At 35.4% G+C, this 26560-nt stretch overlaps 5 protein-coding genes across 7 annotated transcripts; 4 read left to right on the top strand and 1 right to left on the bottom strand.

Annotated features, from left to right (window-relative positions):
* Positions 1-8858: 8858 nt before the first annotated feature.
* On the bottom strand, positions 8859-10375 carry LOC6642622 (serine/threonine-protein phosphatase 2A activator). Its single transcript, XM_047010595.1, has 4 exons — positions 10300-10375; positions 9607-10233; positions 9341-9549; positions 8859-9276 (listed from the first exon to the last, which is right to left on the bottom strand). The coding sequence occupies exons 1-4, from the start codon at positions 10316-10318 to the stop codon at positions 8896-8898; spliced, it is 1236 nt and encodes a 411-aa protein (XP_046866551.1). The 5' UTR covers positions 10319-10375; the 3' UTR covers positions 8859-8895.
* Positions 10376-10756: 381 nt separating this feature from the next.
* LOC6642621 (putative oligosaccharyltransferase complex subunit CG9662) lies at positions 10757-11567 on the top strand. The gene is made up of 2 exons (XM_002065540.4): positions 10757-11013; positions 11077-11567. Exons 1-2 carry the CDS (start codon positions 10875-10877, stop codon positions 11385-11387), a joined length of 450 nt encoding a protein of 149 aa, XP_002065576.1. The 5' UTR covers positions 10757-10874; the 3' UTR covers positions 11388-11567.
* A 1102-nt stretch (positions 11568-12669) lies between these two features.
* Positions 12670-15038, top strand: LOC6642620. Of its 3 annotated transcripts, none has more exons than XM_023175842.2 (5): positions 12670-13245; positions 13523-14430; positions 14493-14574; positions 14633-14765; positions 14909-15038. In XM_023175842.2, exons 1-5 carry the CDS (start codon positions 12922-12924, stop codon positions 14956-14958), a joined length of 1497 nt encoding a protein of 498 aa, XP_023031610.1. In that variant the 5' UTR covers positions 12670-12921; the 3' UTR covers positions 14959-15038. The 3 variants fall into 3 exon arrangements, with proteins under 3 accessions (XP_023031610.1, XP_002065575.1, XP_023031611.1); XM_002065539.4 differs by having other exon boundaries at positions 12673-13245; positions 14633-14779; XM_023175843.2 differs by having other exon boundaries at positions 12681-13245; positions 14633-14749.
* Positions 15039-15270: 232 nt separating this feature from the next.
* Positions 15271-16798, top strand: LOC6642619 (protein PopC). Its single transcript, XM_002065538.4, has 3 exons — positions 15271-15438; positions 15500-15948; positions 16010-16798. The coding sequence occupies exons 1-3, from the start codon at positions 15321-15323 to the stop codon at positions 16727-16729; spliced, it is 1287 nt and encodes a 428-aa protein (XP_002065574.1). The 5' UTR covers positions 15271-15320; the 3' UTR covers positions 16730-16798.
* A 498-nt stretch (positions 16799-17296) lies between these two features.
* LOC6641875 (leucine-rich repeat-containing protein 69) lies at positions 17297-18971 on the top strand. Its single transcript, XM_002065537.4, has 3 exons — positions 17297-17579; positions 17638-18092; positions 18200-18971. Exons 1-3 carry the CDS (start codon positions 17462-17464, stop codon positions 18890-18892), a joined length of 1266 nt encoding a protein of 421 aa, XP_002065573.2. The 5' UTR covers positions 17297-17461; the 3' UTR covers positions 18893-18971.
* The last annotated feature ends 7589 nt before the right edge of the window (positions 18972-26560 follow it).

Here is a 26560-nt window from a genome sequence, read left to right as displayed (position 1 = left end):
TAATCAGCCATAGTCTTTGGATTCCTTCCGAGAGATTGGGTCAAATCAAAATCTAAAGCTATGAATGCTTACTTTACATATGAACATTTCGAAATTCTTTTCGCTTAGCTAATGTTAGGGAACAAATTGCCGCAGCTTCTAGCCATAATTTATGGCTTTTGCTTTTAACCACCAAACTTGGCTCAGATCGTTTCTCTTGGGCGCTGCACAAGCTGTTCGCGTTCCCAACAAATATGCCGCTTTCCATTGAATTTCATTCCCCATTTCCCATGCCTCCGCCAACCTACTCAACCAGTTTTGGGCTGGGCTATTTTAAAAATCGTTTAGCGTTCACACAAATGAAACATCAAAGATTTACGAGCAATGATTAAGGCGTTTTGTGGCGCTTTCAAAACGAAAAACAACAACAAAACAAACAGAGAAAAAAAAACTCTCCTTCTGGCATCCTTCGCAAACAGAGAAGCGAAGAGAAAAAAAACAATGGCTGCTAAAAGAGTGCAAGTCCTTTCATGGAAAGTGTTGAGCTGAAAGTGAAATTCTTTTCTTTCATTCTTTTATTTATTGAAGTGCTAAGCACTAAGCCTTACAGTGGAAATGTAGAGTGAGGCTAAGGGAGGCGGCAAGATGCGGCATGGATAAGCGTTACGTATGGAATTTAATTTTTATTTTATTTCCAACAGCAAAAAAATAAAACTAAATGTTTACTGAAGAGCATTTGCTTGAAAGTATGCAGTGAATAATATCATAGCTAATCCACACATTTTAAATTGACCGCAAAGTTTAGAAACTTAGTTACTTATACTTAATTTCTAGACTAGTTAATAAAGGTACATACATAAAATCGCTAAAATTGTTAAAATGTTGGAATTCTGTAAACTATTTTGAACTTTGAACTTGAACTGTTAACTATCTTGAACTTTTAAAGTTATCCCTTTTTACACGATCTTACGGTCTTGTTCTTAGACTAAGTTAGCTCCCTTCTTGTTTCATTTCCTTTTTAATGCTTTGTCTATGTATTTTTAATATCTGCCTAATGAAGGCCGAAGGATCCAGAATCTCAGAAAATCAATTAAAATACATGCTTTTACATTTTGTTGAAATTTTTTCAGATTTTGTTTCATTTTGGTTTAGGCAAAAGCCTTTTTAGAAACTGCTTTGCCTCTAGGACATGAATAAAATATATTATAAACATATTTTTAGGAGTTCAAAATTAATGCGCATTGTTGGCAAAAATTGTAATTCCATAACTCGGTTATCGCCTTTTGAAACGAAGTCACTGCTAATCAATAAGATTTTCATATTTCAGTTCTGTCTCAAACTAACTTTTCCTTTTATTTCAAATAAATATTTCACAATAAGTTTTGGTTTTGGCAAATCTCTTAGAGTTTTGAAATTTCATATGTATGTATATAATTTATTTTTGTTTTACCACATGCTGACTTATTTTCTAATTAACAACAGATTTAAGGAAAGTTTTTCCCCACAATTTCTCTCATCTACATGTAGTTTTCTAGGCCCCACTGAGCCGATGGCTTCGTTTTTCGGTGCGGCACTGATTTGTTATTGTTTGCCAGTGTCTTTCACACATTTGTAAATGTATATATCCTTACGTATGCTCATGCATACATCGACATGTCAACCCAATTAAGGTTCACTTAGTGTAGGCCAAAAACAAAGTCCAACCCATAGCTGATTAGCAAAAGGACAAAAAAAAACAAATTTGGGGTATGTGTTTTTTTTTACCCTTGGGAATATGGTTACCCAGTTTGTCTCCAAGAAATTGAATGATTCGATTGGGCTTGAGCAAAAACGAAATCCTTTTTCAAAAGCTAGTAAAGTATTTCATACGAAATTCATTCTGACATTTCTTTTTCCAATGTTACCAAAAAGAATTAAAATTTCGAGTTCATTAAAAGAGACATTCATTTTTTTTTGACCTTGATCGCGTCTATATCCGTAAAATATGTACATATGTCAATATAAAGGCCAATTTCCATACTTTTCGATTTATGTGATCATTTTAATGTGCCTAAAAAGTTTTGACTTTTTGACTTTGGTCTTACATGAAAATCAACAATATCAAAACAAACAAATTTCATTGTCGTGTTCTTCGTCTGCAATTATTGGAAAACAATCTTTTTTTTTTCACTTGTGCAAATGTTCATCTGTTCTTATTTTGAAGTATTGTTTAAAATGGAATTTCTTACAAAAAATTGTGTTTTGTTGAGTATTGCTTAATAAAAAAAAAAAAGAAACTGACAAGATGAACTTTAGCGTATTCAACCTATAAATCATTTTGGTTCAAATGCCTTCCATTTCGAATAAAATGGATTTGAACTTGGAAATAAAGCAAAAAGAACCTTTATTAACCATTCTGACCATTTTGACACTAGAATTTGTTCAATGTCGACAAAGATATATATATCAATACCTCTCTGTCTTTAGATTTCTTAGTATACAGTTTGCAAATAATTAAATTTTTCATAGGCAGACGATTAGAAAAATATTGTTGCATACTTAGTGGATCACTTAAATATGTGGCTAAATATGATTTACATAAATAAATCAATGCTACATAGTTTAATGCATTTTTACAATATATAATATGTATTTTATTCATCCGTAGATATTCCGAAAGTAAACGTTAAAAAAGAGGCGGCTTAAAGGCTCCAAAACTACCAAATTATGGCAATTTTCACAATTGTAAGCTTGCATTCTAACTTTATGCCGCAAAAATAAAAAATTATCAACTTACGTACTCAGATCTGTTTAGAATAAGTTGATATATGTATGTACATATTCTCAAATAGAAGTTATTGTATCAGAAAAAAGGGTATCTGAAAGTCTTTATGTTGACAAAGCGAGTCAGTTGATTGTTATTTTTGCTCTCGAAGCATTTGCCTTTTTATTTTTATTTTCTTCTATTTTTTTCGTTTTGTTGATTTTGTGCGAGACCAAAGCGAATCCTTTGGAGGCTTATAGTTTTGTAATTGTTTCGCAGGGGCCGCGGAGAGACTCTCGGCTCTGAGTCTGGTTTTTGTTTATTCTTATTGTTGTTGTTGCTGTTGTTATTTTTAGACTGATTCATTTTGCTCTTGTTTTGTAGCCAGCCTTTAAATTGCTTTATTTCGCCTCGACTTGCCATGTTTAGTGGGCAGAGATTTGGGAGGGTTTATATATTCGCTTAGCAATTTGCATTTGCCAGCGAAATTGTGTGTTTGGCGAGGCGTGTGAATAATGTGTGAGCTTACAGTTGGCCTCGTAACTGAGGCAAAAGGAGAAGAAGAAAAAAAAAACTGAAATTCTGGCCCAGTGGCTGGGGCTGCCATTCGGCACTTGGGTGCCGTTTAAATGATTTGTAGGCATTTTAATCTAATTAATGTTTTATTCGCGGAACGCCAGAGCAAATCCATATCGCTTCTTTGCTAATTGTCTAGCAAGTATCTTGTGATGCATCTCTCCTCTCTCACTCCCCAGCGATTTTGGCCGTCGTCTGCCATGGGCCACAGCTGTCGCCTCAGTTACTCAATCTCTTTTGTCTCCACATTCACTTTTTTCTTCACTCGTTCGCCTTATTCTTAGCTTGCCATTACGTGCATTTGTCGACGGGTTGTCATTATGCTTTCATGGCTTTAGTTTTCCACTGCAACAAAAGAAAAACCAAACATAAAATACTTATGAATACAAAATGTTTGAAAGTTGCTGATGTCTTAACGACTTGTTGGCAAATAGGAAAAGTTTCCCATTCCCAGAAAAAGAAATCTTCGAAATGCTGTTCCTTGATTGTGCAAAATAATCTAAAAGTGGCAAAAGTTAAGTTTTGAGAATGAGAAACATCGAAGTGAAGTTGTTAATGCCAACAGCTGAAAAGTAGGCAACACTTTAACATTTAAATGGATTAAGTGATGTGCATGAGTTGCAATTAAATAATGACAACAGCAAATCTTTTCCATAAACCACAAAAATACAACCAAAAAATAATTTAATCCATAAAGGCATTCATATACTTGCATAGAACTCCACGTCTTTTTGTACCTTTCAAACATAATACAACAAGATATTTGATATTTGAATTTATTTGATTAATATATTATTTATATATTTTGTAATAAGAATGAATCTAAATTCATTTAATTACATTAACATAAATTTTGAGTATTATTGAACTAAAGCTGAGTTTACAAAGACTGTTTCTTTTGTACGTTGGTATTGTAAGCTTTATCAATCCTTTTTTGCTTCATTTAGTTGTAATTCGGAACCAGTTTTAGCGTTGAAGATGGCCATTGCGATTCTGTAGATCTTCAGCCACTGCTGATAATAGTTATTGATGGTTTGTGCTGTCTTTGAAATAGTGTTCTTTAAAAGATTGTACTTTGATTTATAAAGAATTAAAAGATTGCAATTTGGTTTATAGTTTTGCAGGTTTAAATTAAAAATCTTCAATAAAACCGTCTTATGTCTGAATTTCTGAGAACCTTTGTGCCATAATCTGGACCAGCAAAATTTCTGTAGTTCTACACTTAAGAACTCAAGTCCTATGAGAGTCTTGCATTGTCTTATTAAAAAAATTGATTAAAATTTATTTCTAGGGGGAAAAATGTATAAAAATCATGTCCAACGCAAAAGTTCTTTGCGAAGGCGTTGAAAATATTAATTATAGTGGCAACTTTTACCGCACAAATCCTAGTATAAAATTTTGTTTTCAGAAATAAATTACAATTATAAATGTATGTAAATGAGTGGGAATTGAAGCAAGTTTCAATTTCCCAATAGTTTTCCAAAAGTTTTTCATTTAATTGCATGTTATAATAATAGTTTGCCCATTCGCACGTCTTGACTTCCTGTTAAACTTTCAGTCAACTAATTACAACCAAGTAAAACCGAACGTATAATTTGTAAAAGTCTTAAGATTTTCCATTGAACTTCAAGTGTCTGTTGGCCACATCAAACGAACCAGTTCCAAAGCAGCCCGATCCTGGCTCGATATGAAGTGGCTCTCAAACTGTGCATGAAGAAACTTTCCACGAAAAGGTGGAAAAACTTTGACGTGTGTGCATGGTGAAAATTAGTTATTGTCTGTGAAAAGTGCGTATAAAAAAAAGGGGGCAGGAAAGTAGAAGGAAAAAAGGGTGTTTCTGTTACTTGTGTACTTTGAGTTAAAGTTTTTGATAAACTTTTGGTTTTTGTTCAGCAATAAGAGCAAAAAATGCCAAAGTAAGACTAACAAAGAAGCTCGATGTGGCGACATTGACCACAAACTTGTTTCCTTTCTTAAATTAACTTAAGCCAACACTTGTTACTAAAAATTATGCATGCGTCTGGGTCCAAATCCTGAAACTAGCAACTTCTGGGGGGGTGGGTTTTGTTAACATTGTGACTCCATTCTCTATTATGTTGGAGCAGATGACGCCCTGGACAAGTGACACGCCCCAAAAAACACGATGAAAATAATGAATAGCAAGAGAAAAACCAGCAAACAAAAAATGAAGAAGAACAAGGGGCTAACTCAACGAGTTAAACGTTGCCCAACCAAACAGATGTCCATCCCCAGTTTCAGTTCTCCCCCATTTCCACCCACCACCCACCATCCACCACGGCCATACGCATTGTCAGACCAGCAGTGACCAGGAGCAGTATCCCAAAACAAGCTGTGGTCCCATGTGCATGCATGGAGACCGACCAAAGAACGTCACATGCTGGTCCCCATGTACCCATCGACTTAAATCCTGCAAACGGGCAAAGGCACGATTGGAAAGTAAAGCTGTAAAATTTTCCAAAAAGGTTAAAGGGAGTTGGAAAATTGTTCACTGATTGGTGGGGGAAAAGGTTTTCCGAGTTGACGTTGGGTGACTGAAGCAGCAACTGCTGCGATTTAATATTCATATTAAACATTATCATTCAAATTAAAGGCGGCTTATTTTTAGGTAATTATTTGCTGTAAATGTTTTGCAAATAAACATTAACCATATTTTAAATCCTTTAACTTTCATTGCTGAATAAAGCTTCTGGAGTATTAGGATAGTAGTAGAATTTAAAAGGCTTTGTTAGGAACTCTGATGATCATTGAATAGCATTTGTGCCTAAGATTTTTAGTGCTGAAACTAAAAAGCTTTTGCTTGACGAAAAAAAAGGTCACAAACTTGAGTCTAAGAATCACTAAAAATAAACAGAACTTTAAGTTTTTATCGTACAATTGTATGTTTACTTTATTGCACTTTATATTGGAAGCTTAGATCTCCAAGACCATTACCCACATACATATATTTCACAAGTATTTAAAAATTAACAGCCAAAAGAACATAAAATTTTGGATTTTAGGTCTACTTTTACCTTTGATGCCATTTTACTACACTAAATCATTTTGCCGACCATTTTCAAATGTCTTGAAAAAGAAAGTAAATTTCCTTCCCCGTCAAAAGAGATATTTTTGTAAATATTGAAAAAGAATTGACAGAGCTACAAAGGAAGATTTAAGGATGTCCTGTCAATTTCGACTTGAAAATTTTTCTTAGCTTGGCCAAAGCTTGAAACTGCAGTAGCAAGTGATCATTTAAATGGATAAAGAGAAACTCTTCCTATTTATTTATATGTATATTTCAAAAATTAAAGCAAATTCAAAAAGGTTTTTAAGCATAAGTCAAAGCTTTAGTTAAAGTCTTTGTCTATAGACGGCACAGAGTGAGGCACAAAAATCTATCCCCAGATAGCATTTCATTTAGCTATTAACCGGTTACATACCGAGTTCAATTTGTGTCAACCTTCTAACCCAAACCAGGCACCTTTTGGTCCCAAAGGTCTGGTCTGGTTGGTCATAGACCAATCATGTTCAGGCCAGGCCTTGATTCATCTGCAAATTTCATTCAATTTTACAAAAACAGAGAACTGTTTCGGTTTTGGTTTTATTCTCAATTCACTGCAGTTGAGGTTTGAGGTCAAATTGACGGACATGACCGAAGTTGGCCTGAACCACACACACACACACACGTCTTCACACAAACACATACATAGTTATATATGTTTGTTTGTATGTATGTACATGGGATCCCTGGCATACAAAAGGAAAAACAAAATTTTCATGTTTTGCAAAGTCTTCAATCAAAATGCGTCGGCAAAGTTTTAATGCTGCCAACAGAAAAAAAAAGAAAAATTGCATACCTTAAATCGGGTCGACGACCCCGAAACTACCTAAACTTTATTCTTAGATATAGTTTCTTGAAGGCTTTAAGGATTCTAATGGAACATGTATATATGGGTTCAGCCAAAGTGGAACAGGTCCCTTTTTTTGTGTTTGATTGAGACTTTGAAAACTCGACTGGAAGTGCTTAAATACCCTTCTTACCTTGCTGATCACAGGGTATAAAGATGAAACTATATAGAGGGAAACTTTTTTACGGGGCAAGCCAATCTGTTGGCTGCTCAGTTTGATAAATGATGTGTCGAAAATAAATGATTATGCTCTCTCTTCCCTGCTCTTTCTCCTTTTGTTTTATATTTTTGGCACTTTGTTGGTTGTTTTCTTTCTACTTTTTTTAATATTATTTTCCCGCCCAAAATTTAAAGACGGGAACCAAAAAAAATAAAAAAAAAACATCAGCGAAAAGGAAAATCAACCATCAGCAATCGTTTAGTTAATCTATTTGCATGGCTCATTTGGTCTATTGATTTCCGTGTTTCTTAAATGGGAATTATTCAGAATTTGTTATTGCTAAATTGTGGCTTGAAGATTTGCATTACATTCACATTACATTACTGGCCATGAGTGGGGGGAGGGGGAACATCAATTTTGCATTAACCAATATTGAACAAATGTTTTCCTAAGCTCTAACAAGATTTTTAATCAATTGGATTGAATTATTTAACTAGGCAGGGAATAACACGGATGGAACAGTCCAACTTTTGGGGTCTTCAATTAACAAGAAAAACAAGAAAAAATATTTTGGGGACACGATCGAATGTCAACCTAAAGAAATTTTAATATAATAGCTTTTGAAAGGATATACAAACCAAATTCATGTTCGCTTCACGAGCTTTTACTCTATATCATTGAATGAAAGCATTACCTGCAATCTCATTGGATGAAATTTCAATTTCATCATAAATCAAATCAAAACATAATGTCCAACATTTTGAAAATCAATCAAAAACTCTTTGAAATAACAAAAAACATAGAACACATACTAAAAAACTGCCCTGCAATCTTCCACATTCGAAAAGAAATCTTCGAAAAATTATGCCCCATTACAATCCTTGCAAACCCAACTCCAACAAACCTCTCCATGATTATAAATTACCAAAAAAAAAAAAAAACTACTACCACATCCAATAGTTTTAAATTTAGAAAATAGAATTAAAAATGAAAATGATGTAACTATATAAATACACACAATCAAGTTAAAGGGCCAAGCTGCTAGCACTTCCAATAGAAATTAAGAATCAAACTTATTTTAATTAGTCCTAACTAAATAAATAAATAAGTGATCTAACTATGATGATTACAGTAGAAACTTAGTTTTCCGTGTTGATGAGGGATAACAAGGAGGACATAAAGAATCAAGTTGAAAATATTAATATAACTTAATTTCTTGCATTCAAAACATTGCCGAAGTCATATTGTCTATTTTTGACTTAAAACAAAAGAAGAACGCGCAAAAATGGTCAAATCTGTTCCGTCCGTGTTATCCAACCGACAATCTACTCTTCATGTAGATAAAACGTCTTTTTAATCCATTAGCCGACAAACATTTCATGAAGCAGTCATCTGATCCGCTGGTCCCCACATCAATTCAATAAACAAAACAATTTTTGTTTAACATTTGAAAGAAAAAAACAATCTATATAATTAAGAAAACTCGTATCGATCGAATGAGACATTTTGATAACACAGTTTATTTTGAACTATACGGCTGGATGATCCTTGGACGCATCCCGCTCGCCAGAGGATGGTGGAGTGGGCTTATCGCCAGATCCCTCAGTGGTGCTGGCCACCAGAGAAGCCGATGAGGCCGATGGACACAATACGACGCTATTGTCACTGCTCTCGCTGCTGGAATCGCCCACATTGAGGTCAGGATTCAGGGCCTCTGCAGGTGGCGGCGGTGGCACAAGGGCCACCGGGGGTGGTGGAATCGGGGCGCCAGCTATACATATACGTTTAGAGGGCGGCGCCGCCAACTGACCCAATCGTGCATTGCTCAAAGTGGTGCCAGGCGCCACAAGCTCAAATGACATCAATTCGCCAAAGTAAACATGCTGGATCACAGGGAATTTCGACAGAATCTAATAGAAAGATGTCACAAGTGAGATACTAGATTAGGTGGAAAGTAAGCTGGATATAGCTGACCTCTTTTTGGTACATTTTGACCAATCCGGTATTGATTTTCACCCACGAAGGAACCGCTGTGATACTCCACAATTGATTCGAGTGCTCACCAAAATGCCCAGTTTTCACTTTGCAAATGTAATCGATGCAACTCATGAACATATAGTGATCCTTGTGGTCATTGATAATCTGCTCATCAACAAATTTAGCCGGATCAAAGGGACTTTTCACTGAAATGGAGGGAAATTGATAAATCCTCATGGCAAAGGCTCAAAATTTTGGCTTACCTGCCAACTGGGCACTGCCCCAAATGAAGGGGACAAACTGAAAATCATCCAGGGACCACACACCCTGACTTCCAGCCGGTTCCATATTGTAGGTCCTCTGCAGAGTTCGGGCAAACTCCAAATATCGATTAAATAACCTCAACGCCGCACTCACAATATCCTGTTCTAGCAGTATTTCCGCCTTAAACAGGGCACACAGGAAGAACATGAAGGACAGTTCATGACCAGTGCCGTAATCGATTCTTGTGGCGTTCCCAAAGGCTTCCATCAAATATTGTTGCAATTCATTTAGATATTTCAATTTCGAAGGGGGAATCAACTGCTCCAATAGCTTTGGCAATTCTAGACGCATCTCCCGGGCCCAATCCCTGTAGGCCTTGTTGCCGAAACGTTGCGGCTGATCCAAGGGAGGATGCTGCTCGACCAGTTTCTCCAGCGATTCAAAGAGACTCAACAGTTTCTTTAGCATCTCCGATTCGTACATCTCGTCCGTTGTCTTGATACCCTGTATGGCGGCACTTGTCCCATTGATATAGCCAATGAGATCATGATAGGCGCGACTCCTTTGCCAGTGCGCCAAGTCTCCAATATTTTGGACTCTCTTGTCGAGAGAAGTTGCCGATTTGCCTGCCACAAAAGGAATTAAAGAAATCAATAAATTATTGATCTAGTGGATTTACATTAATCATTTACCGGCATCGGCATCCGCCATTACGTTTTGTTTTGCAATTTGTTTAACTAATCTATAGGGCTGCAACGCTATATTTATTTTTGCCTAAGCCAGGGATGGACAACGTGAATTTGTATTTTTATTTTAAAACTATTAAAAACCCTTCTCATTATTATAGTAATTGGATGTAAAACAAATAAAAGGGTCTAAAATTTCGAATTGTATGTTTAAATATCTTGAAATAAATATTTTTTTTAAAGAACGAAGAATAATGTGGTCGAAAACTCTTAAGATTCGTATATTTGAAATATGTGTTAAGTTCATTGCTACTCAATTATCATATTTAATTGAAATATTTAAAAACAATTTATCAATATTTCATATATTTAAAAAAAAAAATACCAGTATTTTAAAAGATTGTTTTTGCATGCTTGCGCATCACTGATTAATCGATAAATTTGGTAACATTTATACATATATAGGGTCACACTATTTTGCACGTCAACAAATACGCCTACGCCGGCATTTCGAAGGAATAACAATAAAAGTGAATTATCTATTTGTTGTAAACAATTAAACACTAAAATCTAGCCTTACCATGATTGAGACCCTTTATGGCCTGCCATTTCACATACTTGTGCCGCCCAATATCAAAGTTCGACGATTTAGTATTCCCACTCCCTCGCCCATGGCCGTGTTTAGTGTGATTTTGCTTTCCTATTTTCTGGTCACTGGCGGTGAGTCTCCATAAAATACCATTCGCCAATAAGCTGAGATTCTAACCTTCTCCCATTGAACAGGCATAATCTACGATGTGATTGTGGAACCGCCCAGTGTGGGAGCCACTGTGGACGAACATGGACACTCTCGACCGGTGGCCTTTATGCCATATCGTGTAAATGGACAGTACATCATGGAGGGATTAGCCAGCAGCTTTCTCTTCACCATCGGTGGCCTGGGTTTCATCATTATGGATCAGACCCATGCTCCGGGTAAAACAAATCTAAATCGCCTGCTTCTTACCGCCATGGGATTCATTTTCATATTGGTATCCTTCTTCACCACTTGGCTGTTCATGAGAATGAAGCTCCCCAGCTATTTGCAGCCATAGCAAATCTATTAATGGCAATACATGTATTAATTTCTATCCGAACTTTGTAATCTCTCTTATTAGTATTCCGTATTCAAAGTGTAACAGAAAAGCACACAAACAAAACGTTAAATTAAACTGCCTAGCAAACTGAACGAAGGTTAAATAAAGAAAGACACTAAGTTAAGAAAGTTCAATGAATTGAAAGAGGCTCAAAATCAGATAATGATATCTACTTAAGCAGCCATTCGCTCAAGCCAAACGAAAGAAATCTGAAATAATAAATATCTCTTAAGGAATGAAGAAAAGGCGAGATATAACCGGATTCCGTCTTATTAGGACTTAAATCAATTTGTTATAATAGTCTTCAAATGGACAGCACTAACGGTTTATTCAAACTCATGAAAAGAATGCTGGAATGGAGTAAATGTTGAATTATTGACGTTCGATATTGAAAATTATATCATGAGAATTACGACGTTGGCTCCAAACTTGTATTTTCCCTGGTGTTAACAAGATTTTCTATTAGCCAGTTGATGGGAGTTTATAAATTTTAAAATTAATACATTTTATTTGGTTATTTAAACCAATTGTTTTATATATTTTTAAAGTGCTGATTTCAAATGAGACACCATGAGTTTAAAAAGAAGCATTTTATATTCGGCAAAACTCTAAAGTTGAAATTTTTTTTATTTTTTTGAAATTTTAGAAATTTATACCACTCTAATTTTATTTTTTAGAGTAAATATTTCAATAAAAATCTTCATTCTATAGACCATTTATTAAATTAATTTGTATTCATGTCTAGTTCAAGTTTTCAACAGAATATATAACATTTAATTTAAAATATGTATATATAACTGACTTATTTAGAATAGAATATATAACTTTATTTCTTAACACTTTTATATTCTCACGGATTTGCAATATTTTTCGACTGACATCCTTCTTAAGAGCTAACAAAAAGAGAAATTTTTTAATGCTAATCAAGATATGTCCTCAAAGCAATATGTTAAAAAAAAAAGATTAAATCAAATACTAGAACCAAATTTGTTGATTTTCGAATCAGCTGCAAATATTTTCGTAACTCAAAGAAGAGAAAATCTCACACAAATTCCCCAATTTCAAGAGCAAACATAAAATGCTCTCTTAAAATTAAGTCGATTTGTTTTGTTTTCCTAATTTCTTATATTCTCAGTTTTCAATATTTTTGGCGTCCCTTTTATTTGTGTGTTTTTTTGTTTTTTGGGCACCTCTCAGTTTGTGTTTGGCTGTTGAATCGTTCGTATTGATCGCTCGAATTGTTTTTCAGCGGAAAACTACATTTGCCATAGCGTATACATAATTATAGAATCTATTTTTGTGCAAATTTGTTTGTTAACCAAATCTATATGTATCTAATGTCGAAGAATATAGATTGAAGAAACCCAATCAAACGATTTTGGCAACTCGAAAATGGTTATTGAAGTGATGTAACAGTAGGGACAACGTTTTTCTGCGTCGTAGCTTTGTTTACCAAACAAATTCAAACCAATTTTTGCCACAAAATCAAATCATGTCGAAAAAGTGTAGTGTCCGCTCTCTGAGCGATAGTGCTCTGGCCGAGCTGGCAAATCTCTTGGTGTCGACCATTAGTTATGTGCAATACGCTCCCGATGTGAATTTGGACATCAACATTGTGATGGTCGAGCTGAATGAGTATCTCACACAGGCGGGAGCCACTTCAAACATTTATCAGGATCTCCTTAGAGTGATACTCAGTTCGGATTATCTGGAGGCCAACATGAGATTCACCTGTCTGCAGATGCTGCTCAATTGTGGCGTTACCTTTTTGGTAACCGAGGTCTTTCCCTTTAGCTATTATGAGAAAATATTGCAGGTAAACGTTTCTTTTCTCTTCTCTTTGAAATTGCATGAACTGAGATTTTGTGAGTTATGGAAAATCGATTGGAATTAAAGTGAGACCAATTGGTATTACGGTTTAACATTAACTTTGGTTTCTTAAAAAGTAAGAAACAGAATTCAATTTATTCTTTTTTCGATTTTCGTCGTTAAATAATCGGTCTATCGCTTTCTAGTTGCAGCCGATTTGTAATTCGATAAGTTCCATATAAAAGCGTTAAACATACAGGTGCGATTTCTGATTTGTATTTTAGGTAATCGCCGCCCAGGGTGCCGGCTTACGTGTCCTGAATATCAAAGGAATTTGGGTTAAAGAGGAACACATGCACTATATGTACGATATAGTGAAACGATGCAAGCATCTGGTCAAACTATATGTACCTTATATAGCCAATGATCAGCTGCTAGAGGAGATATCCAAATCCTGCACTCGTCTTCAAATTCTCGATATATCGGGCGAGACAGACATTACAGAAATCGGCATCGATTATCTGGCGAAGGGAGTGTGTGCTCAATCGCTGACAGTGGTGGATGTGGGCATGCCAGGAGAGGAGAACATATGCTATTCGGATATAGCTTTGATCCTCGAGCGCTGTCCGCATGTGGAAACCCTGTCGACATACTCCTTTGTGGGCGCCTCCTTGAAATTCATCTACGATAATATCGATGATCGATTCAAGTGTCGTTTGAAATATGTCCACGACACGGGCACCGATGAGACAACGCTTCAGGTTATAATGCAAACGTGTCCAAGACTGGAAACACTTTATCTCGACTCACCCAAAATGGGTAGTCTTAGGGCTCTTCATACCAGGACCTTGAGGAAATTGAAAATCTATAAGTTTGCGGTGGGTGAACTGTTGCCATTGTTGGAACGTCCAATTGGCAGAAATCTTAGGCACTTGACCATGATCAAGGGCACGGGAAATCTGGAATTGGGCAAACTGGCAAGACTATGCCCTTCCCTAATCGATCTCGATTGTTATATGGTTGATAGTTTATCCTATGCGCACACTCAAGGAAGATTTCAACAGCTCGAGGGATTGGAGATCTTAAGTAGTGACTTTATGACTAGCTCCTTGAAATCCTTTCTTTGCAATTGCACAGATTTGAAGCGATTAGCTGTGGATACAGTTGAATTCACCGATGAGGATATCATTGGGTAAGTTTCACATACAAAAATTGACTTTAATCTTTCTGATTTCACATTATTCTTCTTATTAGGATCTTTGTGCATCACGATTTCAAAGTCCTGGAGGATATTTGGTTTACTTTGGCCCCCGAGCTAACAGTTCAAGCTGTTGAGGTAGGTCAACCTCCTTTTAAATGAGTTTTCTACTTGATTTTTGTCTTCTTCTCTTTAGTTACTAATGGACAGTTGTCCAGAATTGCAATCAGTGGGCCAATTGACTGGCTGGTCATTAACACCCGACGATTTGGCCTTAATCCGAGGACTACTGAAAAGCGGAAACTCTAGCCTTGTACTAACACCAAATGGTTTTATAGCTTGAGTATTACTTGGCAGTGTATTTTCATAATCTGCATTAACCAAGATTCATTAAAATGCACTTTATTTTTAAATTCTTCTAAGATTGAGTTTTAGATCATATCTAAAATTTACTTTTTTCTCTCACTTGCAGCGCCTCCAATAACAATTGCTTTTCCATCTACTCAGCCCAGGAATTGGTAGAGAGAAAAAACAAACATTTTATTTTTGTATATTGTAATTTTCATGTGATATTATTGCAATAAAGATTTGCTTAAATTCGATAAGTTGACGTTACCCAACCGTAAATAAACGAGCGATTAGAAGATTTATAGTTAATGCAAATTTAGAAACAGACATATTTTATCCATATTTGTTTATTGTAAACTCTTTTGTTTGGTAATTCGAGACATATGTAAAATCATTTCTTTTTCAAATTTAAATTTCCCTCCAAATATTTGATTTCGACAATTATCGACTAACGCCAGTCTGGTCACATTAATATCTCTTTGTTTACATTTTTGTGTTGTTGAGTTTGTTAAGTTTTGTTTTGTTGCTGATTGAATATGAAAATACTTTGCGAGGTGTTGGTAGTGAATCGCTTCACCCATGCCAATCGAACTCCGTGGTCAGTCAAATCCACACTGGCCTTGGGCTACAAAGGTAGATCCTTGGATTCTACAGGTAAGTTGGTGAGATAGTCAGAACAACACTTTACTTATCTATGTCCCAATTTTTGTTTCAGGGAATGGAAAAGATGAATTACAAATTATATTGTTCACACCAAAGATAAAAAAAGGGCAATGTTACAAGGTCAAGGACAATATCCAAACCATTCACACGAAATACGTTTTGGATGGCAAAGCAACGATTGCTTTCAAGAAGCCCTCACAGAATCTGTTGATTAAATGTGATCCCATTCAGTTAAAAGGATTCCTGCAGACGCTTAAACTGGGTATGGAGGACAAAGATGTCATCAATTTGAGACTAAATACAGTCACTGCCATGGCACAAAAATCAAAGTTACAGACGAAAATGGCTATAAATCGTCATTGTGACTATCCCATCAAGGCCTTTCCTCGTTATCTACAATCCCTAACAATAAATAACACGCAATTGCTTAAATTGAGTTATCATATATGCTCCTTACGGAATCTAACCCACCTGGATGTATCCAGCAATAAGCTGCGTAAGGTAAGGAAATAAATGAAAAAGACAACTTATAGCATCTTCAAAACTAAATTTAAATTTCCAGTTACCTGTTGAACTGGGGAGATTACACTTGAGCAAGCTCGTGCTCCATGACAATAATCTGGGTGAAATGGACGATTGGTCATTTCTAAATGGCAGCAAATTACGAGACTCTCTGCGCGAATTGGATTTATCGGCCAACGATTTGACATGTTTGCCTTTGCCTGTGGTCAAGTGCCACAAATTGGTTAATTTGAATCTCAATTACAATAATTTGACTCATCTACCCTTTGCCATACGTCGCCTGAGAAGATTACGCTCGCTTCACGTGTCGGAAAACAAATTAAAATCCCTGCCAGCTGCCATAGACGATCTACGTATTGAAATCTTGGATGTTTGGCGTAATTCATTCAAGGGTCTCAATGTCTTGGAGGCTCATCGCTTGGCCTTTGCTTCCGATGCGGACGGAGCTTCAACTCATTCGCCTGAACCTCTTTGGCTTCAAGCTGCCCAAGCTGTGGCCCAATATGAACTGCCAATCGACTCCTTGCCAGCCATACTCATTCAACTAATTGCCGAGGCACCAAAATGTTCCTGTGGCAAATTGTGCTATGCCTTGGACAAGAAGCACATTATCGAACGTGTTGGTCAACCGAAGTTTGTAAATATTAAAAATCTTACCTATAGTCGAGAGCACATGATCTATTCTGATGTTGTCATATGTGGCAACAATTGTAGTATAAGCAACCAATGTAAGAACCTATTCTCAGCTCTAATTAACTGATATTAGCCTATTATGCCAATGTGCCAAACAAGAAGTGGAATTAATAATTAAATATTATGAATAAGTAAATGAAAGAAAAAGCTTAGAGTGCTGTGATTTTGTTAATCTGTTTATAATTTCTTTTAGATCGAAAATGCTTCTAATTGGATAAATGGAACTCAAGAATTTGAAATCAATTACAATTGAAGAACAACAGCTTAACTCGTCTTTATTTGGATCAACACTCACTTAATCTCAACTGAAAGGGCTTAAAGGATACGTGGCACCCTTCAAATAAGAAAGGATGTTTCAATATGGGAGAAACCTTGGCAATGAATAGAAACGAAGATTTATTGTCATTATTCTTGAAGGAGGTATACACAAAACTCCAAACTCCACTTTTCCAGGCCTTTCATTTTGATTGTTTTATCTTAAGTGATAAGAATGTTTTTTGTAAGGTACCTTTCCAGGATTCCAAAAGACTTTTCTTAACAGTTGAAGTGTTTCAGCCATTATTTGAATATGTTAATGCGATTTACTACTTTCGCTTTCAGTCAAGCAACTTTTATTCTTATGTCAAACAAAATTTTAATTTTCCCTCCTTTTCAATTTAAGAAATCGATTTATTATCGATAGGCGGAGAAGTTGATGTGGCAACCTTTCTATTTTCAAAGCAGCTGATTGTATATTTCCGCGTAAATTGGTTTGATTTTATATTTTTTTTATTTTTTAAGTTTATACCACAAGTTTAAAATGAAAATCCTCTGTGAGGTGCAAGTGGTGAATCGTGTGACCCAAGCGAATCGCACCCCGCGAGCGGTTAAATCCACTTTGGCCATAGGCTACAAACAGAGCGCCCTGGATTCAAATGGTATGAAAACACAAACAATACAAAAAACAACAATAATAATTGTTTTACATTGCAACAGGGAATACAAAAAAGGAACTGGAAATGATATTATTCACGCCACAAATCAAGACTGGGCAGCGTTACAAGGTCAAGGATAATATCCAAGCGGTTCACACGAAATTCGTGGCGGACGGCAAAGCAACAATTGGATTCAAGCAGCCGGCAGAAAATCTATTGATAAAATGTGATACCATTCAGCTAAAGGGATTCCTGCAGACACTTAAACTGGGCATGGAGGGCAAGGACGCTATCAATTTGAGACTGAATATAGCCACTGCCACGGCCATTACACAAAAATCAAAGTCACAGACTAAAATGACCATTAATCGTCGCTGCGATTATCCTATCAAGGGTTTTCCACGATCTCTGCAGTCTCTGACAATCAATAATAGTCAATTGGTTAAGCTAAGTTTCGAGATATGCTCGTTGCGTAATTTAACCCACCTGGATGTGGCCAACAATCAGCTTACGAAGGTGAATAATAGTTGGTCGCTTTTCGCGCCTTTTCTTTTGCCCCGTTTGGCTGTACAAATGTTTATAGAATTGGTGTAATAATAACACTTATTTAAACCCTTTTCCAGATACCCGTGGAGTTGGGACGTCTGCCCCTGACGAAACTCGTACTTCTTGGGAATTGTCTGGCAGAACTGAACGATTGGTCATTTCTAAATGGCATCAAATTGAGTCAATCTCTTTGTGAATTGGATTTATCTGCCAATAAGCTGACTTACTTACCTTTGTCTGTGGTTAAATGTCAAAACCTGGTTCAATTGAATCTAAATCACAATAATCTAACATTTTTACCCTTTGCCATGCGACGACTGAAGAAATTGCACTCGCTCTATGTATCGGATAATAAATTGGAATCTCTGCCAGCTGCCCTAGAAGACTTACACATTAATACCCTAGATGTTTGTGGCAATGCATTTAAGGGACGCAATGATCTGGATGTTCAACGTCTCGAGGGCACCACTGAGACAAACACAAGGACCCAATGCTCCCCTCAGCCTCTCTGGCTGCAAGCAGCTCGTTCAGTCGACCAATATAAACTGCCTATATACTCACTACCTGCCATACTGATCAAATTGATAGCCGAGACACCAAAATGTGTTTGTGGCAAATTTTGTTTTCTCATGGACTCGCAAAATATCTATAAACGCATACGCTCTGCCAAATTTGAACGAATCAAGAATTATAGCTACAGTCCAGATCAGTTTATATATGTTGATATTGTCAAATGTGGGTATTGTAAGAATGTTAAATCATGCGCATGATATTGCCTGGTGTCAGTTGGAATATTTTATTTATTTTTTTAGTATTATAATTCTTAATAAAGTCTGATCTAAATGAGAATTAGTGTTGAAGTTTCTTCAGAGAGATCATTTAATGTTATTAAACTTGCCTAAAATTGGCTATCGGACCAATCTGCCAAAAGATCCGGATTTTAAACGAATCTACTACAGTTAATTGAGTTCTTTGATATATAACAAATCCAACCCATGTATATTGGAAGTTGATTAGTTATTTGCCAATTAATCTATGTCAAATTCTCTCGATCATTGTTTCATCTCTACTAAATTAGAACTGTCTTCATTGAACATAATGTGTAAAGGTCGATCCATCTAAGTTCTCATTAAGAAAACCTGAAAGGGTGCCTAAAAGGTTTTGATATAATGAATAATTACAAAATTTTCAATTTAAGTAAATTTTAAAAATTTAAATGAGGAACAAATGCTTGAAAATTTGTTAAAAATCTTACATCTTGAGGGAGAACGGGAGAATGGGAACTAAGGCAATTCTTTTGCCCTACACACACACATGTACACATATGACCATATAAAGACATTCACACGCACGTCTACATCCCTTCCTGACTACACCTTCCTCCCCCGCCTTCTGTCCCTACGCAATCGTTTTTAACCTTATCATTCTGTATTTCTTGCCTATATATGGCATACTTTTGTTTTCCTTTTGGGTTGCTTCTGTGTTTTTTCATATTAAGGAGAGCACAGCTCGTTGTTTTTATTATTAAAAGCTGTGTGGCGTATGTGACTTGCATAAATGTGTGTGTGTTTTTTTTTTTGTTCTCTGTGAGTTTTTCTTTATCTGAGCTCACGAGCTTTTCCACATTTTCCTTTTTTGCTATCATTTTGCTTTTTACTTCCACTTTTTCTCTCTGTCTGTTTATCAAAATCACAAAACTTCTGGACACTTTTTTAAATAAGCATAAAAAAATGACACACTAACATCCAACACACACACCACACACATGACACATACTCACTACCTCCCCTCCACCGCCTCTTTCTCTATACACTGATTTTATTCACCACTTTAATGTGCAGCTGGGGAATTGGCTTGGTTTGACTTTCACTTCTTAAGGAGTAAGAAGGAAATGAGAGAACACGAAGGAAAGGGAGAGAGGGGATTCGTAACTATAAAAAATGTTTATCTCAACTTGGGCCCAAATCCAATTTTGACTGGCATTTAAGTGTCTATAACTGACTATGCAGATCTGCGGCTTAAGTTTCGCGCTCATCTCAGCATTTGCTTCACTTGTTTTGTGAAACATTTTATTTAAAGGAGCTTTAATATTGAAAAACCCTCTCAAATGCTTTATAATTGGAAGTCTTTACATTTTCGTCCTTTTAGTATTTCTATTAAAACTTGTTGATACATTTTAAATGAAATATTACGCGGAAGTGTCTCTGAAAGCATCTATAGCATACTTATTAGGGCTAAAGGAGCTTTTGACAACTTTCAGTCGCAGATTCGCGAACCTAAACTTCCTCTTGTTAGGGAATGTTTTAATAATACAATTCTACAGTAGAACCTCATATGGTCGGATAACACGGAAGAAATAAAGCAAACATTCTTTAAGGTAAATACGCTGACACTTTTCCCTAGAAGTTTTTGAACTAAAAAACTTTGATAATGATGTTTGTGCATCTCCAGATCAAGGCATTTGGCGCTATAGTATAACTCGAAGTTACTAATAAGAGAGAATATGTATTCAAACAATACTTTAGCATTGAAAAGAAACGTCTTGTATTTCCACAATTAATTTTTTAGAACCTAAAAGGGTTGGAAGTAATTTTAAGACTGATACACAGTTGATATCTTGTTAGCCCTTTAAACTTGAAGCTATTATTTGAATTTGTGAATTAATTTTATTTGTTATACATTTTCAATAAGCAATTTGCATGCACACTTAAAATAGTCTTTAGTTGTGTCTTCCGTATATTAAAATCTGATTTTTTTGTACCCATATTTTTACAGCTCATTGAAAACCATAAAGATTTTAAGCAAATATTTTGGCTCTTAAAATTTCATTTTTTATTCCCACTCCAAGGCTGAAAAATCAACAATCAACATTTTTTACCCTGTAAAACAGAGTATATTGAAAATACAAAGAAATAGACTCGATGTAATTCATAAGTAAATTGAAGATGGCCATAAGAATTCTCCGACGATTGTTACTGTATAGAACTCTCGATGTTGACTTATATTTTTTTGCTGAAAGCTACTAACAATTTCTTACAGGGTATAGAGACTTCGTTAAGGCCAGAGATATATTGATTCCCCTCTGGTTTTTCTGATATATTTTATATACCCATAAAGGCCAACGGTTATGGACTCAAACGTTTCAAATTCTTGTTTGTCTGGTCTCTGAAAGACCAAAACGGGAATGAGTTCCCATGTGCCAAGTGAGTGAAGTTCTACCCCCAAAAAAAATGCCAAATTCCGAGACCGTAAAAACTCCATTAACTGTCATCAAAAATGCATTTCGCTTGCATCAAATGGAATAATCGTGAAATCGAATAAATCAAAAGGAAGTAGCAAAAAGTTTACTTCTTGTGTTCTTTTTTTTATGGCTAATCAAGAGTGAAAGAGGGACGCATATCCCCCATAGAACCAAGAGTCAGATGACTCCCAAGGCAACATTTTTATGCACAAATTAACTTGGTCAGCAGGCAAACAGAAAGGGAGAGAGAGAGAGAGAGTGTGCCAACTGGGAGATTGGGGGAGCGTGTCACTCCCCCTGCATTAAGAGAGGGGTTGGAAAAATTTATCCCCAATTTGCGTGCACTGGTATTTTTAGTATTTTTTCTTCTTTCTCGTCTCTGGCTTATCAAATTTTATTAGCCTGGGCCAGCAAATTGTGCAACAACAAGACAAATTAGTTGGAGCCACCCCCAAAAAGTCACTCCACCACCACCAGCACCACCACAGTGTCCCCCACCTTTCTCTTTCTCTGGCTTTCTCAAGGTATGATTTGTCGTCTGGCTATCAATTTCTTAAATCAACCCCGCCACACAAAGTGGGTGGGGAATAAATCTAAAGCTAGAAAAACGACCGGAAAAGTGCAAACACACGCGAAATAGTCGTCGACACTATATGAATTGGGGGGGTTGGAATGGATCGGCCTATACCCTACCCCTTTCTCATACCATTTTCTTAAGGGGGGCTTGTCGCCCATGAAAATATGCGTGCATAATTCTAATAAAAATGTTTTGATAGGCTTACTGAATTTAGCTGGTTGTCTCCCCTTTTTTTTTCTTCTTTGATATTTGTTCAAATTTCTGACTTGCTAAACTGTTACATGGCAAAATATATTTCTGTTAAAGGAAAATCGATAGATAAGCTTAGGAAAAATGTCTTATAAAGTGGCAAATGCTTTCAACTGAAAGTGTCCTTATTAATTTATTCAAATACAACCCCAAAGGCATTCCCCTTCAATTGATAGAAAATTTCACAATTGTCTCTTATCTATAAAATCATATCAAATTAATTAATTCACTCAGAAAATATTATAATAATTATCAAGTTATATGAATTGGAATTTCACAACAGATATTCACAAAAATAATTAAAGGGGGTTAAAAAGTGTTTCATATTTCTTCAACTTGGGCGATTGTTGAAATTGCCCAACCTTCACTCAATTTTTAATAAATATTCTAAAGAATATTTCACAGTCAATAAAAAATAGGTCATCTATTTCAAGAACCATCAAGTTTAATCATTAGCTAAGGAACTCTAGAATTGCAAACTCAAAAAGAACATAATCTAGACTGTTAATCAATAAGGTTGTCAGTAATATCGAAATGGTACTTAAAATAAACCTAAAAGGACAAAAGTATGGCAAAATATACTTTTCATGAGTTTAGCACCTAATTCAAATATGGCTAAAGTACCTGAAGGCATCCCTAAGGGAACTAATTATGAAAAGAGAAGGAATTAGCTGGATTCATTTCAAGCATCAAACTTGGATTCTTCCGGTCACACACCCACACAGCTCAATGTAGGACCCATTAGAGGCAACGAGTGTCTTCGAATTCAAGTTCTTTTGATCTAAAAAGCCAAATGTAAAAATAAAAAAAAACGACCACATTTTTCAATTCATTTCCTTGCAAAAATATTCGTAAATGTTATAATAAAAGAAGCCAAAGCGAACGCAAATCAAACCAATTCCAATGCGCCATTTCCAGCAAAAAGTCAAGAATGCTTAGAACATAAAATTGAAAGTCACTCAGGCGCATTTATGATGGTCTTCTCCGCCCTTGCTGTCCGGCATCCATTCAGATTCTCACTCAGCTGCCTTTTTGCCTAGTAGAATCATCCTCAATCTGTCCAGGGGCTAAAAACGAAATCAATCGCTGAACAGAACAGGAAAAAATTGACCATCCCCAAACCAAACTAAGGCAAGAGCAAGAGCAAAGAGGCTGGCAAACAAACAACAGAAGAACACAATCGAATGGAACAAAAATCAATTTTCAATTTAAAATTTAGATCTCAAAGCCCCCAACCCCCAAAATGTGGTGGCCCCTTGTGGAAGAGTGGCGAGAGATAAAGGCAAAAAATGTTCAACCGAAGGATGGTAGAATGACTATAAAATACTCTGCCACTAATCGAAATGAACTGTACATTACTTTTAATTTAAAATTAATACAATATAAAAAATAGATATTATCATGAGGATAGATAATAAAATTACTGGCAATCCAAGAGTTACTTTAAATTTTGATCTATTTGAAGTGAAGTATTCATTGCACATACTCATTGACAATCCCGATATGCTCCATTCTATTGGTAGAGAATATAATAAAAATGCGTTGAAGCGCAAAATGTAAATAGAACTCAAACTCAAACTCGTAATATTTAACCAAAAAACTCAGTTAGGCGAATGAATGAATGCTACAGGTTGGTATTTATTTATTGACGAAGGGAGAAGTGTATCGGAAGAGCATCAGGGGGGTAAGAAATACGAAAAGGAAGTGGTTGTCGGGGCTAAGAGGGTGTTGGAGCTGGGTTGGTGGGTTCAGTGGGTTGCCAAGCGATTTTCAAAGCAACAAAATATTGCCAAAGCATAAATCTGAAGCAAAAGTTTATTTTTTGCGGTCAAGGCAATGGCGAAATATATGTAAGTACGCATAGCAAATATGGGGTAAGAAATCAGTTGGGGTATGTGCGGATTCATAGGACTTGTGACCTATAGAGAGCAGGAAGGAATTACAAAAATACAAGGATCTTAAGTTTTTTAAGTATTTGTTCAATTAAAGTCTATGAAATTGCGAATGAAACGTATTTCTTTCAGAAAGGTATTAAACAATATATTTGTTATTCTTCCTTATTATCTCTTAACTACAAAATATAAAAAAATTTTAAACGTAACAAAAAATTTGTTACAAATCAAATTCTAAATTCCAAATTTTCGATATTAATTTGTATGTTTTTTCCGAAAATTTTATTGGCTTGCTCCAAAGAACTGCATTTTAATTTTTTGACTTTTTTAACCTTTTAAGATATTTCGAAATCAAATTGAGGCAAATGTAAGCTTAACTCTACCTTTTACAAGTTTATCATTGCAATATAGGTATATATATTATATATATATTTCTTACAAACCTAAGGGTAAATATATGTATATCCTTCCAAATCTGTTTAATACTCTGCATTGAACTCTTTTGGATTTTACTTAATTTTGTTAACAGGTCATCGGGTAGTCGATCTTCTTATTTGGCTGGGAACTCTCTGTTCCCATCACATTGTATGGCATTTATTTTTTGCGATGCTGTTTCTCTTTGATTTTATTTTGTTTTTTATATGGCCATATCCTATGCTATATTGTTATGTCTGAGAGTTGATTATTTGCCTTACTTCTGCCTGTTGTGGTCTGGTTCCTTCTCCCTTTAACCAAATATCTGTGCATTTCATTAGCTGCAAAAATTGTATCTTTTGAGTTTAGGTAAACAAAATCAAATTCTAGGACTAGGAAATTGCTTTTGCCGACTTCCGTCCCGGTGGTGGGGGTTCGGTTGGTGCCCTTTCATTTGATGCTCTGCTTTTGCCCTTCACTCACTACTCTATAATGTAGTTAAATATTTGTCTAATGCAACTATTTCAAATACAATTTCAATTTTAGTGTTTAGACAAAAAGGTGATTAAAATTTAAATATTTACTGTTGACTCTGAAGGAAGGAAGAATGGAAGGGGAATGCATAATTCAGTTTTACTTAATTTCGAACCAATTTAATAAGAGAGTTCATTAAATTTAATGCAGTCAAAGGAGCGGAGGTTCTCGCAAAAGGAGAATATTGCAAAGTTCCTTCTAAAATTAATTCATTAGCATTTTATTACTGGGGAGCAGCAGCAGCAGGCAACAAACCGACAAATGATGCCAATGAAAATGTTGCAAATGAAGATTCCTTTGCCGAGTCGAGTCCTGTGCCTCCTGCTGTTCCCTGGCGCGCAGGTTCAACTTGGAGTTTTCCTTTGATGTGTAATTAAATCAATAATCACTTTTTCGGTAACAACTTCCAGAGAAGTTTATTAGTTAGTCGAAAGGAATCAGCCAGGTGATACGCCATAAAATTGAGTAATGTAATCGTAAAGTGAAAACTGGAAATTATATATTTACATGCTTTAAGAAACTTACTTTGCGCTTATTGTGAATGAATTTTAGTCCAAATAGGATAATAATTTTACAACAAAGAGAAGAATGTCTTATTGTTAAATACACGTGGTTCGATTGACTTTTTTTTTATCGATATTTTACGAATGGCACTATCGAGGTATCGAATATTTACCACCATCGATTGTTTTTGGCCACTATCGATAGTATAACATACATATGTAATGGTTACACAACACTTGAAAAGAAACGCTTTGATTGAGTAAAATTTACGTTAAATGTTTTTCTTTGCTTTCTTTTCATTTTTTGTTTTAAGAGTTGATCTCCATAAAATTAAAAGTCTGAAAACTAATATATGTTAATTTAATTTTAATTTAAACAAAATCAAAACAATTTAAAATTTTTTTTTAGTAATTAATTGTTAAATATTTATAAAACTTGAAAGGCTAAAAATATATAATTTTTGTTATTAATATTAAGTTAAGCAAAATCGTATTTATTTTTTTAAAAATTATACTTATTGTATTAAATTTTGCTCTTAAAACATTGAAAATATCGAATCACGCCACTATCGATAGTTTCCCAGCTCTAACAAATGCAACACTAAAAATTTGACCCGAATGTGTTTCACATTTTCAACACTACTTTCTACGATTTTCCAAAACTGGATAATATTAATTGTGGTCAAGTAGGCGGCACTGGCACTAAAAGTTTTCGTTCGACCTCAGCTCACAATCGACTTCACTTGCTTCGCAGCAGTCAAAGGAACAAGTTTAACTTTTTATTTCTTTTTTCCTGGTCCTTCTTCTTTAAAGCATTTACAAATTTAAAACGCTTTAATTTGTTCCTTCTCCTTTAAAGCATTTAAAAATTTAAAACGCTTTAATTTATTCCTTCTCCTTTAAAGCATTTAAAAATTTAAAACGCTTTAATTTATTCCTTCATCATATGAACTGAGCGCTCTTTGGAATCATTAAGATGAAGTCGTTTCAGTCATAAAACATTTATATTCCTTATTTGTTTTCTTTAC

This window comes from Drosophila willistoni (genome assembly GCF_018902025.1).
Source record: "Drosophila willistoni isolate 14030-0811.24 chromosome 2R unlocalized genomic scaffold, UCI_dwil_1.1 Seg167, whole genome shotgun sequence".
Lineage (NCBI taxonomy): Eukaryota > Metazoa > Arthropoda > Insecta > Diptera > Drosophilidae > Drosophila > Drosophila willistoni.
Note: the sequence above shows the minus strand (reverse complement) of the source record. Positions and strands in the feature narration are given on the sequence as shown.